Below are 15,977 nucleotides of genomic sequence, written 5' to 3'. Positions count from 1 at the left end.
TGTTGTGTTATAAATAAATGAAACATTTAGAAAGTGAATGTGTATGTGTAGCAGCTGCTAGGTGTATATAATACAAATATTTAGACACCTCATAAGTAAGCAAGACAGATATTTCCCTGCTCATTATTGTGCACAAATGTATCATACTGTATGTATTTCTGGTAGTGGCAGACACACCCTGCACTGCTCCTGTGCATACTGGCCAATAAGAGAACATTCTCTAAAGCAGATGAGAGTCAAAATCCAGTCTTTGTCCCATGCAAAAATTCATCACAATGTTTATGTCTAGTTAATACAAGGCTTTAGCAGTCTCAGTTAATCAATAAAAATGGATATCTACCAAAGTCTTTTTTGCACCAAATTCCATTGAGGCCCTCTCTTCATGAGGGTCCCTGCATCAGTTGTATGTTGAGATGTTGCATTCATGAGGGTGATACAGACAAGATCGCAGTGATCTTGACCTTTGACCTATAACCACCAAAATCTTGTCAGTTCATTGTTGAGAACAAGTGGACATTTGTGCCAAATTTGAAGAAATTCCCTCAGTAGTCCATGAGCTATGGTGTTGGTCATGCCAGTTTGGAGGGAAGATTTCTCATGGTGATTTTTTTTCCAAATGTGTATGTCCCCAGTGTTGGAAATGCATGATAGCATTTAAGTAATGGTCACTTTCTGTGTGTTATCACTCCTTTTTCATCCCTCCATCACTTCAATTTTTCAATTGAATTTAAATTTCAATATATTTTAACCAGTAATTGGACTTTCACTACCCAACAAACTTCTTTCTTAATCTCTATTTAACACTAAATCCTTTAAGTAGTTGAGAACTTTATTTCCTGCTAGTTTTTGTGTGTGTGAATTTTTAACACACACTATTACATCAAGTTAAGTTAAAGCTAGGGTAGGCAGTCACGGAAAACTGGGCAAAACTTTAATAAATAACCTTGTGCACAATTTAATTCAATTGGTCTGAAAGAACACAAGACTTCCAGCCTTTAGAATATCTAGACAGTGACAGGAGACTTTGGCCAATTACAGGTCATTCTAGAAAGAAAAGCTGTCAGTCATGTCAATCACTGCTCCAGAACTGCTGTCAAACTGTCCAACTAGGAAGTGCTGATCAAATACTAATCAGGATTGTGTTACTGCATTGCTTTTTCTCACTTCAGATGTTTTTCAGAGGCATTTTTATTTTGAAATAATACACCAGATGAGGATATAATGACTAGTGAATGAATAGTTAGAAACTTGACTGGTACGTGGAGGCATACAACTGTGGGGCAGTAATTCTAGTTTATCTTACAGTTTATATCCATGTCTTTGAAAACATGGATGCTTCATACACATCTTCATCCTGGCAGCACAGAAGATCTCTACAATCAGCACAGTTTCAAGGGGGACAACCAACATTAGTGTCACCAATTCAGTATCTGACCAAATGTTGAGTAATGGCCAGGAAAGTGTTTTATTCAATTCAATTTCAATTTTACTTATAAAGCCCAATATCACAAATCACAATTTGCCTCAGAGGGCTTTATAGCATACGACATTCCTCCGTCTTTTGGACCCTCACAGCGGATAAGGAAAAACTCACCCTAAAAAAACCCTTTAATGGGAAAAAAATGTACAGAACATTATGTCAGTAAAGTTGACCTTTCAACTTTTGGATATAAAATGTCATCACCTCATTATTTTATCCTATTAGACATTTGTGTTAAGTTCTGTCATAATTTGCATATGAATTCTTCAGTTATGGCCAAAAACATTTTGTGAGGTCACTCTGACCTTGACCTTTGGGCCACAAAATTCTTATCAGTTTATTCTTTACTCCAAGTGGACACTTGTGTCAAGCTGTTCTTGAGATATCGTGTTCATGAGAATAAGTCAGATGCAAGGTCACACTGACCTTGACCTTCAACCACCAGATTCTAATCAGTTCATTGTTGTGTTCAAATAGACGTGTGCCAAATTTGAAGAAAATCCATGTTGAGATATCACGTTTACAAGAATGAGACAGCCAAGATCAGTGACCTTTGACCTATGACCACCAAAAACTAATCAGCTCATTGTTGAGTCCAAGTGGATATTTGTGCCAAATTAGAAGAAATTCCCTTATGCCGTTCTTGAGATATTGTGTTCACAGGGAACTGGACAGACAGATGAACGGACAACAAAAAAACATAATGCCACTGACCACAGAGGCATGAAAAACAACTGCCACATATGGGGGGGGGAAAAAAAAAAAAAAAAAAAAAACCTACTGCAGCTTTGGGTCAAGCAGTCAAGTTTTGAGAAAAATTAGTTTAAAAAAACAACACAAAAAATCATGTTGAATCCCTCTTTATTTTGAAAAAACAAGAAAAACAGTAATGTGTGAAACAGTCACAGTTTCTGTCCTTTACCAAGTCAAAGGTATCCTCTCATGTCCTATTATAGAAACCTGCCTACGACCATCAAGGACACATCCATTTTTAAATACATACCAACAGACAAGTTCAATTCTTTCCTCAGTGATCTCTGATCTATTCAAAACACTGTACACCAAGCTAACAAATCCAGAAGTTAAACAGTAGAGACATGAAAATCTGAGGGGGAATCGGGGAAGAGAGGACTATAGCAGAGCTGTCAAAGCATTTCACACTGGAGACTTTACTTCAAACATTAGCACATCAGTATCACCACTGTTCAGACTTGCTGCAAGCCTTTAAATCACACATCCATACAGATCAGAGTGCTAGAACAAGACAAGAAAAGCTCCTCCAAAGGACACAAAAGCAAAGAGCAAAAGAACATGCTTCTTATCCCTTCTTATTCAACTCACTCACAACTGTTTCTCCCATGACGCTGAGCTACACTCATCAGTCTATTAGTTTATCAATGAATAAGGAGATGTGAATAAAAAGGATACAAGAAGGACTTTTGCACAATTCATATTCAATTATATTAAAGTTTAAAAGAGATTGTAACTTCATATCAGGCAGATGTCCCTATCAGTTTGTACATTTGCTACATAATGAGATTGTCTGCAAACCTGGGGGAACAAACTCACCCAAAAAGGTAACTCAACACTGAATACAAAGACGAACACACCTGCTGTGCTGCTCTCCATGGGTCACAACTTTAAAGTTTGTTTCCAGTCTGGCCACACCCCAATCAATGATGTCACGACTGGGGTTTTCCAACAGCTGTTAAGGGCAAAAGACCTGCTGTGACATCACCAACTGAGGTGTGGCCAGAAGTGAAACATGCTTTAGAGTTGAAACCGAATGAGAGCGGTGCAGCAGCAGCTTCCTGCTGTTTCAGTGTTGAATGACCCTTTAAAAAGGAAGAAAAGTCAAGGGAAATCCACATATGTTTGCCTTATTTCATTGTACAGGATAAGTTAAAGTGATCAAATTACAGCTTCTGAAAAATAATGTGCTTACTGAAGTCAGTGGCTTAGCAACTGTGCTGTTGGCTTAGGAACTGTAACACTGTGACTGCATCAAGAGGAGGTCTGGAGTGTCCTTTTAAAGACTGAAAACACAAGGAACAGTGAGGTAGCAAGGTGGCTGCTGCATATGGGCTGTTAAGTCTGTGCACGGAGTGTTCCTTCAAAAAAAAAGAAACCACAGCACGTGTTTCCAGCTGTTGATTGTCACACAAAGAGAAGCAGAGGAGAAACCTGAGGTAAGGTACTGTAAAGAATGCTGGTGGATAAAAACACCCCTTGCTTCTTTAAAAGATAACACTTGGCTTCACACTCTAAGTAACTGGGGAGAGACTGGGTTAAAAGGTGAACACTGGTATTTTTCAACCTGGAGCCTATTTTCTCTTGTTTGTGCCCAAGTGACACGCAGGAACAACAACTTTTAAAAATGGTCCTCTATTGAGAGAGAGGGCTGCAGCCGGCAGTGACAAAACAGTCAAGGTGTTTGGTTTTGCCACTGACAGGCTGTGTGTCTGACAACATTACGGAAAGGACCCTACAGAGAAATTAAACATTTGTCTGTTCTTTACAAAAGGTATCGTTCTGAAATCTCGTGAATTTTTTCATATTGTGGAAATCAGCTAAGTATTTAGTTGTGACATTAAAACTTTTAGATAAGAGTGAGATCCTTTTTCTGTACCCCATCACAACACACCATTACCAGCACTCCTCTCTCCAACCCTCACTTGCATTTCCACTGTTTTCTTCCTGCACGAGTCACCTCATGAGATTTCAGATTGAGACTTGGACACAAAAGAGACTGCAAAAAGCAAAAGCTACAGAAAAACATTTCATTTCTTTGTAGAGTCCTTTCCATAGTGTTGTCAGACAATGATAACAATCTGATCCTGTCAGTGGCAAAAAAGCACTTACAGTGAACATAAATTGACTCCTGCAACAAGTAGTTGCATTGTAGCCTGCAGCAGTCTCTCAATACTGGACCACTTTCAAAACTGCTGTTCTCATTGGTCACTTAAGACACAAACAATGGAAATATAGGGTCCAGGTTAAAAAATACCAGCATTCCCTCTTCAACAGGACATTGTGAGGTGTATCAAATATTCCACTGGAGTGATTTGAGGCAGTAAACTCTGTAACAGTAAGAAAAAGGGTGAGTGAATGGCTCAGTTTTGTCCTCAGCAGTAAACAGGTTGCAATTCTTTGAAGTTAACGAAGAACTGTTACTGGGGATACTAACAGATAAACCAGAGATGTGTTCAACTACTGTCGGGCTCATCTAGGACAACGGAGTCAAGACATGAAAGTCAGTGTGGAGTGTCACAATAATGGCACTGCCAATATGTTGGCATGACAGTTCCATAAAGCAGGCATTAATCTAAACATGGTGCTGTATGTGTATCTTTACACTGGAACTACATATTAGTCCCTTGCAGTTTTAGAGGTAAAGGGAGGAAGGAAAAGTGTTGGGTAAAGGCACATCCTCTTCTTCTGCAGGACTGAAGTCATCTTTCAAGAGCTGTTCACTGTGATGGAGGACAGAAACACAAGTCAATAGTATTGTACACTGTCTGTGTCTAATATGAATACATTAAAAAAATTGTACATCCCATAAGAGTATTTGAGCCTGTAGTATAGCAATGTGGATGTGAAGGGTGGGAAGTGTGTCATGTCCACAGCCTACTCTATCATGGTAGAAATAATTAAAGACTCAGTACCTTACATGGAACTACTGCATTTGCATCCTAAGAAGACGCCGTTTACCCTGAGTAGCAGAGTTTAAAAATCCATGTTAGAATGATTTTTAAAAGCCCACACTGATTGAGAGCAGGGGTCAAAATTTCATTTCATTACATATCTATGCTATGCTATGCTAAAGCATTTTGATTATAAAATGGGTCTTTATGACCCTTCCTGAAAACACTGTTACACTGTACAACTGAGACTGAGACATGAGGAATCTAGTCCTGTTACTTCTATACTGATCAACATCCCACCATGAAGTCTTTAATCAACCTAAGAACAGTCTAAAAACAAAGTGAAGTGGTACCTCAGAAGCAGGGGTATCATCATCGTCTGGGGCTGGGATGAGTCTACCAGTCATGGATCCCACTCCAAGCACCTTGGGCCGTTTTTCAACTTCAGGTGTTCCTTCCAGAACCACAACAATGTACTCTCTCTTGGGACCTTCTTCCGGGTTCTCCGCAGAGCCTGCAGCTCCTTCTTCCACCACAGGACTCGCTGCTTCTGTAACAGGGGCTGCTGCAACTTCTACTGGGGCCTCTTCTACCACGGACGCAGCATCTACTGGTGCAGGGGCTTCCTCAACAACGGGTGCAGCCTCCACTGGTGCAGGGGCCTCTTCTGCTGGTGCAGCCTCCACTGATGCAGGGGCCTCTTCTGCTGGTGCAACCTCCACTGGTGCAGGGGCCTCTTCTGCTGGTGCAACCTCCACTGGTGCAGGGGCCTCTTCTACTGGTGCAACCTCCACTGGTGCAGGGGCCTCTTCTGCTGGTGCAACCTCCACTGGTGCAGGGGCCTCTTCTACTGGTGCAACCTCAACTGGTGCAGGGGCCTCTTCTACTGGTGCAACCTCAACTGGTGCCAGGGCCTCTTCTACTGGTGCAACCTCCACTGGTGCAGGGGCCTCTTCTGCTGGTGCAGCCTCCACTGGTGCAGGGGCCTCTTCTACTGGCGTAACCTCAACTGGTGCAGGGGCCTCTTCTGCTGGTGCAACCTCCACTGGTGCAGGGGCCTCTTCTACTGGTGCAACCTCCACTGGTGCAAGGGCCTTTTCTACTGGTGCAGGGGCCTCTTCTACTGGTGCAGGGGCCTCTTCTACTGGTGCAGGGGCCTCTTCCACTGGTGCAACCTCCACAGGTGCAGCTGCCTCATCTACTGGTGCAGTAGATTCTTCTGCTGGTATAACTTCAACTGGTGCAGGGGCTTCTACTACTGGTGCAACAGCCTCCTCCACAGGTGCAGGGGCCTCCTCAACTGGTGCAATGTCTTCAACAGGCTGTGCCTCTACTGGTGCCACAGACTCTTTGATGTCTTCAACAGCGGGTGCCAATTCTTCACTGACGTCAGTTATTTTTGGTACCTCTACAGCAGAGGCAGCTGCCAGGGCCACTGAAACACAAAATTCAGCCATCCAAACATCACTGATGCCCAAGTTATATTTTTCCACATTTAGCTCACACAACTTGCGGTAGGTAGCCAAAGATAGCATTTGTGAGACAGTTTTAGGGATAGAGGATCTAGTGGCAGCAAATCTATCTGGTTGATTGTGACTACATGCAGGTGTCATGTCAACCCCCAGCAGTGGAAGAAGTTGAAGAGAAACAGAGGCGTTAGAGTAAAGCGGTGCAAGTCATTACGGGCATAGATGTAGAGCCACAAACCAGTGAAGATTCTCCACATAATAGGAAAAGCAGAACAGCACACTTATTAATAACTGGCAACTTGGGTGGAGTTTGAACACACTGCTTTAAAACTCTTGGAAATTCTCTGCAAGAAATAAGTAAATCTGAGGACAGTTGCAGTGCAGTTTCTACATCAGCACATACCATTTTTGAGTAAGATCTGTTAAATTTGATTAAGGGTGTATTGTCAAGGATACAGCATCTATTGGTCTGGACATGTTATAGAAATCACCAGTCGTCTCTGGTGAACAAACTATACATTTTAGTACCGCAATTTCTTGTTACTAATTGACCAAAAAAATGCAGTAGTGCTGATAAACTGCATCTGTGAAAAGACTGGCGACTTTTAACATGACATGTTTGTTACTGAGATTCATCAGAGGGAGCCTGAGATTTCTGTTGCAAATGACTGCTTCTCTGTAACTGCTGTGCATATGACAATACAGAACTTGAAACATACCGCTGCTCATTATGCACATAAATTCTTAAGGTGAAAACACACCGCCACCGCTGCGGTGCGACCTGACACGTGCGGTGCTACCCCTAACACTATGGGTGGGAATCACCAGAGGCTCCATGATACCATATTGTCACGATACTTCAATCACGATACAATATTATTGCGATTTTAAATATGCCGAGTATTGCGATAAAACATACTGCGATATATTGCATTTATTACCTTTTTTCCCCCAACGGTCATCAGTTTTCAGTCTGTTCATCTCACTTGCAGTTGCAGCAAAATGTATGTAGTAGACTGAAAAGCAACTGACCTTTACTCAAGTAGGCTATCTAAAGTTTAATTTGTATTTATTAAAAAAATTTATTAAAAAAAAAAATCATCAATACATGGCACGGTGACGATCCGATATTGCCACTAGGGATGTCCCCATCACATTTTTTTTTGTTTTCATCCGATCCGTTTTACCGAGTCCTTTATTTTGAAACCAAGTCCGATACCAAGTCCAATCCAATACTTTGCAAAGCATTAAGAAAGAAAAAAAAAGAATGCATCAAAAAAGAATGCATCCAAGTTGTCCCATAAAGTTTGTTTTTTATTTGAATAGTATCCAAAAAGCTTATCGATGGTTCAGCAGCACAAAATGTAAACAAATTCTGAATTGTTAACAAATTGTCCCTCCAGAGTTGCCGTAGGGCTGTGGTAGGTGTGGCTGTGTTGCTTGGAATAAAGAGAGAAGCGGTGGCCGCTGAACCTGTTGTCTCGACTCCTGTCCGTTTATTGCTCATTAGCTGCACTCAGTTAGGCGAACCCAGGACACTCGGTTACAATACATTGGAAAGCGGAGACAACAATGAACAACAAAGCTGAAAAACCTGGCCATTTTTGTTGATTTCATTCCTCCAATCTTTTATTACCGATTCTGATTTTGTAAAAATAACATCATCGATGCCGATACCCGATCCGAGGACCCCTAATTGCCACACAAAAATATTGTGACACTACGCTGTATCTAGAGGTGCTAAGGGAGCCGGTATGTACAAGAAGAGAGTGAGTGGGGGAAAAATGCATTTAATTTCGGGTGACAAGGCTGGCAACAGGACAGTGGTGTGAAGTGCTGCAGAACCATCCATCCAGGAGCACTGACGCATGTCTAGCCACTGCCAGTGTGGGGTTATACACTGAAAATAATGGGGGCATTTTTTGATGTGTGCTGTTCACATCTGTTGTGTTTTGGCCTTAAAGTGAAAACCATGCAAAAAGTAAGGGTTATATCTCGATGAACAAAGAAGTCCCAGTGCATTTCTGACACAGTGTAGCAAAGAAGAATTGGGTGCAGAGAGCAGTGAGAAGAAAATTTAAAGTATTTGAAATGCATTTGCACGTAATAGTGAGCATTTAATCAGGCTGATAAATAATTTACAGAAAATTATTAAATTTATGACGGAAAACAAAAAAAAGGAATTTAAAAATTTAATTACTAAACTGGAATGAATAGCTAGAAATGTCCTTACTTAACGTACGTAAAAAGACCAAGTCAGACAAATTAAAGACGGCAGTAAACCTTTCCGGCTTCATAAAGGTTTTATTGTATGACTTGATAAATTACTGTAAAATGTTCACAGTGCTCATTATCCAGTTATAAGCAAAATAAAAATATGATCACATATGGGTTGAATCACTTGTTGACCTGATGAGTTCTTATGAGTTTCACATTACACTTTAGGAAAAGAAAACACTGCAGCGGTTACACAATTAGTACAGAGCCATCTCATCTTGCTGTAGAATAAACACAACTGTTCGATAGTTTAAGAATAAACAACCTGCTCTGTGATACCTGAATGAAGTAGTACAACATTACAGAGGTTTCAATGAAATACAGCTTTTGATCAAATCTTGCAAAATACCATTAGGGACTTCATAACAAAAATACAGCAACGTTATCACAGTATTTAAGGGGTGTTCCTGCTTGTTCCACGCTTACTTCCTTGTGTGTGGTTTGCTGAACCTGACATAAAGCCTGTGGTATTCTCACAGGGATTAGCTGGTTTTTAGTCATGTTAACTGTGTGAAATAAGGCCAATCTTTATGAATGTTACTCTGAGTGATCACATTTATTTCACTCATAACTGCATATGAGAGACCTAACTGACACTTTGGAAATGTCTCACTCTGGTGTGCTGCTGTAAATCAAGAGGAGCCTACTGAGGAGATCTCTTTGCTGGCTTTGATATCTCCAGCTCCCATAATAATCTGAACAAATATAGACATCTCACACAGTGATCTACGCTGCACACCAAAACAAAAAATCTTAAGTCACCCTTACATAAAGAAACGCTCAGTTCACACATTAATAACCCTCTCAACCCACTCCAATAAATAAAAGAGAAACTATACATTGTCAGGAAGATAAGAGTGCTGAATAAGAGGTGAACCCCGGCACCTGAGGAGAAGCAGCTAACCTCTAGTGGATCTAGACAGTGACTGTAAGTTACCAGTTTTATTGATCCCAGTGTTGTGAGGGAAGAAAAGGACCTGCTGTCAGCGGCTCTTTAGTTAAAGTGGTTTAAGGATAGTTAGATAGGAAGTGTGTGTGCATCTCCCTGTAGTGAAAGTGTGACACCTCAGGCCTCAGAGGCAGCTACCTCGTCCTCAGGTGAAGAGGTCGTACCGTTGCTTTCGGGTTCCTCAGCAGCGACAGCGGCCGGTTCTGCAACAGCCTCAGCAGCCTCCTCAACAGCTTTGGCCGCTTGAGCCACTTCTTCTGCAACCGTCTCCACTTCGTGCGCAGCCTCGGCAATGCCCTCTGCCACCTCAGCAACAACCTCAGCGGCCTCTGCGACTGCCTCTGCGACTGCCTCCTCTACAGTCTCAGCCTCGCCATTAGCAACTTCCCCAGCCTCCTCTTCGCCAACCTCAGCCTCTCCACTGGCTTCCTCAGCTGCCACTTCTTCCTCCTCCTCTCCTGCTAGAACACAAGAACCAGAAGGAGTGGATCAGCCAGAGCATTGGTTTGATTCATGGGGCTAACAGTGAGCAGCCAGCAGTCAGCAACCCGTCCTAATCAATATTAACCACTGGTGCAGCCACTGTGTGTTCTGTACAGACACATGCAGTTTGGAAATGCTGCATTTAAGAGCATAAACCAAGCAAAACATCACTCTTTAAATGTGAGACGTTTTGATTAAAAACCATCAACCGCATTAAACAATATTTTTTATATATTATCTGTAGCTGGGTTTCCATTCAAGCTGTGCCAGAGCCCTGACTCATCAAGCATCCGTTGCCCTCGTGTTTGCAGTGTGTCCAGCACCATTGGAACTATTTGGCCCTTGTCTGCTGTATTCGGCCTATTCAGGGTGATGAGTTGGCGTTGAAACCAGTGGAGCCCGTCTGTAAGTGAAATCACACTGTTTGAAAGCTCATGAGAAACTGCACTGCAAAGAGCTAACAAGACACCTCAAGTCAAAATGGCCTAAGATCAAAATAAACTTATTAGGTATTGAGCTCTTTAGCGGGAAATGTCTGTAATTGTTTGTATTATTGTTCATATCCTCTGTTCTTACATGTGGTATGTTGTTAGTGACCAACTACCATCCTGTCACTCTTCCGTTTTTTCTTTTTGAATGTCGACTTCAGACTACCGAAGACTACCACAGAATGTGCTGGTTGGCAGTAGTCTTTGTGGTACGTTCAGGTGACATTTTTTGGCCGAGACACGGGCGACATGAGGTGACACAACAGTCGGCTTACGTCGCCACTACTTGTTTGATGTCTGTTTGGTGTGTCTGGGCCTTTAAACCACACAGAGAGAGAGAGAGAGAGAGAGAAAATTTGATGTTTTATAATGTGTTTTATAATACCTGTTGTACTACTACTGTTGTAGTAGCCGTCACTTTTTATTACAAATTCAAATTTCACTTTAATGTGGGAACAAATATTTGACCAGTCATTATCTTGTTAAATTAAAAAAATCATTCAATTTACAGTGTGCAGGAGAAAAAAAAACAGCATAGTTTTTGATCTTTAGGATTGAGTAATTGTTACAAGGTGAAAATTCACCATCTAAGGCTCAACCCCAGTAAGCCCCGTGCCCCTACTATTTAGCCCTTAGCCCACCATTTTGCTCATTCCCGTCTAGGGGTAGGGCATATTGATTCTTGTTGGGACAGAGGGGCAGGGCAAAGCGTTTGGGCTACAAGGCCCTCAAAATGGACGTTTTCCCAGAGGCACACTCCATACTGAGTGTTCTGAGAAATCATCTGCAAGATGACTACACTAATTTTTTTTTCATGACAGTCTCGCTTTGGGACATATTTCCATGTCACATTCCACGCCTTTGATGACATATGACAACCGAAATTGAACTGCAGTCCAGCAGCAAGAGAGAGAGAGACTCACAAACAAAAATAGTGTGTGAACAGGCAATGCACGTGTTTGAATCTGCAGGGCTCCAGACCATGACTATTTAGTCACATTTTGCGACCATGGAGCACCAGTGCAACTTGCAATAATCATTAATATATGAACTGGAGAGCAGTTGTTTCCAGCTCAGTGACTAAATCCTCATGTTAAATGGCGCCACGCCAACAGTTTAACTTACTGAGATTAACGATAGCATGAGCAGAAGAAGCATGTGTCTTTGTATCTGCAGGGCCCCAGACCACGACTATGTAGTCACGTTTTGCAACTATGGAGCACCGGAGCAACTTGCAGATACAGTTATTAGTCTGTTCTAATTCATTCAAACTTTTTTTTTTTTTTTTTTTTCCTTAAAAGTGACAACTCTACAATGTAGATGACAAATGTGCCGATCTGCTCAGATTTGTCAAATGTCAGGTACTTTCAGACAGCGAGCAGTTGTTGCCGAGGCCTTCGCTGTTTTTAATGTAAAATAATGCAGCTGTGCCACTCTCCTGAACTTGCACTGTGTGTAACAGCTTTGGAAAATGAGACAGGTGGACAGTTGGATGGAAACATAGCTACTGACAGCTGATCGTATTTTCCCAGCAGGCTGATCCAGATGTACTACTTCTAAACTCACTACTTCAGTGAATACTAAAGGCAACACCATCATCACATAAACTGCATGCAAACTCAAAGACAGGGAGGATCATGACAGACCAGAGAAGAGAGGGGAACAGGAAGGGAGGGAGAGGGGTGGGTTAAGGGTGTGGGGTAGAGGGGGTGAAGTTGAATTTTGGTTCTTACCATCCAGTTAACAAGCTATGTATTATCTGGAACTCTGAAAGTAAGTCTGACAGTGAGACAGCCAGGTAGGTTGTGCGTCTTTAATCTTTGAGACATCCCTCCACCATTTGCTCTACAGTAACGATTAACACATATACACCAAGTTGTGGGAGACTGGCCCAGGAGTCAACTTTAACTTTAACTCTAGTACTCAACACTTGAGCATTAACTATTGGGAGTGATAGTAGCCAGCTAGCACATTCGTACTTCTGCTGTTTCCAGGAGTATTTTTCCCCACTGTAATTTTCCATTTCAAAGGTTTCTGCTAACAATACCTCCAATGTTCTTGAACCCTAAAAACACTTTAGACCCCTGTATAATGAAACAATACTGACCACAAGTTGAGGTAAAGGCCATCAGTTTCAACTGTTTCAAGTTTGATTCTGAGAAATGTTTTGTGTGTCTCAGCTCCCATTGCTATGGGGAAGCAAAAGTTTGAGCTGTAGCAAATTCAAAACCTTCTTTGTTACATTTGATTTTAAAACACTGTGCCATAGTTAGCAGAGCCATTAAAAATTGACGAAGAATCCAAAAAAGGAAGTTATCTGAGGTGTTGATTGTATTATTAGGTTTCTGAAAAGCATCAATTTTAGCATCCACAGCTAGTGCTGCATGCAACATCATTTCAAACTCAGTTCTTATCATAATGCACCTTTGGAGTTGCGATTAACTGTGAAAGCTTTACAAATATTAAGTCTCACTGAAGAATAATATATATAAATTCTTTTTTAAGTGGCCACTGAGACTGCAAATGAGGTAAATATATATCACTGACCAGCAGATACATACACTGTATGTTCACCTGGAATAGTGCTAAATGTAAACCTGGCTACATCAGCTCAAACAGCCCTTGAGATGGTGCTAATGGAATACCATCACTCACAACAGTGCATGCTAATGTGGTAGCATGGATAGCTTTGCTCAATAGTTATGTTAATCAACTGGCTAATGTCCCACAAAAACAAAGTAATCTTTTAACATTCAAACTAAGATATAGTCCACTGATAAAAAAAAAAAAAAAAAATCTGTCAAGTGGTTTTGGATACTTCTGTCAAGTCCATTTATCCTCTTCACAGTTACACATTAACATTTAGCAGCAAGAGGCAAAAACTGAAGAAAGGAGCACAGAATCAATATCCTCCACAGAACTGTCCCGAGGTTTAAAGCTGAGTAGAGCACTCTCTTTCTTAGCAGTACAGGAAGGGAGGAAGGAGGAGAGAGGGATTTTGTTTTCCTGTTCAGATCCAAAGAGTCCAGTTCTAGGACGAATATCCATGCGGCCACAGAGGACCTTAGCTTTACCATTACACTGAAAAGAGTAAAGACACAAAGAGTTAGAGAAATGGGAAGAAGAGGTCTAATTTTTTTTTTTTTAAAGCCAGATTTAATTTACACACCAAAGTCATTGTCAATCTAAAAACCACCCACAGAAGCTTGGCATGTGAAATGGCAAAAAATGGGTATGGGCTGCTTTAAAGATGCACTGGTGATGTCAATGGTGAGCGCTCTGAGAAGAAGCTTTTGTCATTAGCACATATGACAGTTTGTCTCACTTGGAGCAGAGATGTCTTCAAATTGACTCAAGTTTGGAAGAAAACACAAGACCTTATTTATCTAAAGCCCTTCCCCACAACAGGAATAAAGAACACAATGAAGAGTGAGAGAAAAGAGGGATTGAGTGGGATCAAAGGAGGGGACTGGTTTGGTGACTAAAGCCTTTTGGCAAGGAAGATAAAATTCAGAGAGGCAAGACTCAGGTCAGATAGGAAGACAAGTGCAGCCAATACATGTTTCCAAACTAGAAATTACTCCTCTGAAGTTGGAGATAAAATGTACAACTTCAGGGTAGGATGAATTATAAATATGGCTACAGCCAAAGCTTAGCTACTCAGGATGCTGTAAATGATTGTGATGCACAATATGTGTCTCAGGGGCAATCCTCTGCACCATTTACATGTATGTGTAATTGTTACATGTATTCTGCTCCTTAACAAATCACAGAACCTCCCAGTTGATGTTGTGAAGTTTAAGACAGTTCATACCCATCTTCCACCAAATTAGCTCTGGTTCTTGAACTGGTTCTGTTCAGGTTTCTTGGAACCTTGGTGCTATCTAGCAAACAAGCTTGACTGTCTGTCAGTTTTGGGCAGAACAATTAATAAAAGGATCAGAAGTAAACAGTATTAGCAAAATGGAGTATCACATTAATTATCTGCGAGCCTTTGTTCTGTTATTAGAAATATTTGTCCTCATTTAACAAGCACGGACCCAACGATTAATGATAAGATGTTTACACGAGACTCCATCCTTTTTCCAACCTGTAGAATATGACACATCCACTGATGTTGTCACACTTTAGGTAAACAAAACCCTGCTCTTTACAATTTTTTGGATTCAGAATGCTCCGAACAGTTCAAAATTAGGTATGGAAACCAGAACAGAACCCATGCAATATTGGTGGAAAAGGAGTTTCCTCCTTATTTTCTTTTTGTTTTAACTCTTCTACTAACCCTGCTTTGCTGTTCTTTTATATATATAAAAAAAAAAACAAGTTCACCATCAGTAGAATCCATTATTGTCCCTGTATTTTGTGTAATCTATCCGAGCCAAATATTAACCATTCAGTGTGTGTCAAATGGACACTTTTTGATTGAGGAAAGTCAAATAGGGCAATCTGAGTCATATATAATATCAGCTTTAGGGGAGCTCTTAAGTTTGCAGCACAGTTAGCACTGATGTAGATGAAAATCCTATATTTTTAAAATAAGTGGAAGTTTTTAGGTAATTTTACAATTACAATAAATTGTGATATTTGTTTGGCATTTGTGAAATATCTTTGGACAACCTGCTGAAAAAGTGGAAGGAGGTTTTGTTTTTACCCTAATCACCCTCTGTATTGTCCTGAGGGTGTCACTACAGGAACACTTTTGTCCAAGATGGAAGCACGTTATTCTCTGGAGAGCAGGAAGCAATTTTCACTGCAATCTGCCAATTAGATTTTGACACTAATGGTGTGCTAGTATAGAGCCCTCGGCACAAATTCTAAAATGGGAGGAGAGTAGTGTAGTATCCTTGTGTATGTTTACATGCCCATTAATATTCCACTATCATTCCAAATGACAATATTCTGAATTTGATGCGGGTCATGGAAACAGCATATTTCGTTTGGACTTTCCATTCTTTGGATATGTTTACAGCACACTAAAAATATACATCTCAACTGGGGGGTTTTCCACAGTTTACAACACACGGCCTCTTGTCCATTTACAATCAGCTCTGTGTGTTTTCATGGATATGTTGTACACAAAGCAACTCGCAAACTGTTTGCAAGGCTGAGTAGTCATGCATGTCTCAAATAAAAAGCCCACAAGGACACGCACAAATATAACGCCAACCTTTTCAAGTAGGTATATAT

At 41.0% G+C, this 15,977-nt stretch overlaps 1 protein-coding gene across 4 annotated transcripts in view; it reads right to left on the bottom strand.

Annotated features, from left to right (window-relative positions):
• Positions 1-2,324: 2,324 nt before the first annotated feature.
• The window catches only part of mgarpa (mitochondria localized glutamic acid rich protein a), a 28,004-nt gene continuing 14,351 nt past the window's right edge, over positions 2,325-15,977 (bottom strand). The window contains exons 5-8 of one of the 4 annotated variants that reach the window (XM_033633556.2): positions 9,984-10,280; positions 5,478-6,559; positions 5,146-5,192; positions 2,325-4,953 (exon numbers count right to left, since the gene is read on the bottom strand). In XM_033633556.2, the coding sequence (XP_033489447.2) occupies positions 5,157-5,192; positions 5,478-6,559; positions 9,984-10,280 (1,415 nt within the window). In that variant the 3' untranslated portion in view covers positions 2,325-4,953; positions 5,146-5,156. Of the gene's footprint in view, positions 4,954-5,145; positions 5,193-5,477; positions 6,560-9,983; positions 10,281-12,589; positions 13,872-15,977 lie in introns of those variants that run through there. The other 3 variants (XM_033633557.2, XM_033633558.2, XM_033633564.2) reach the window with 3 other exon arrangements.

The sequence above is a fragment of the Epinephelus lanceolatus genome, chromosome 7 (genome assembly GCF_041903045.1).
Source record: "Epinephelus lanceolatus isolate andai-2023 chromosome 7, ASM4190304v1, whole genome shotgun sequence".
NCBI classification, from domain to species: Eukaryota; Metazoa; Chordata; class Actinopteri; order Perciformes; family Serranidae; genus Epinephelus; species Epinephelus lanceolatus.
This window is presented reverse-complemented; position numbering and strand designations above follow the sequence as displayed.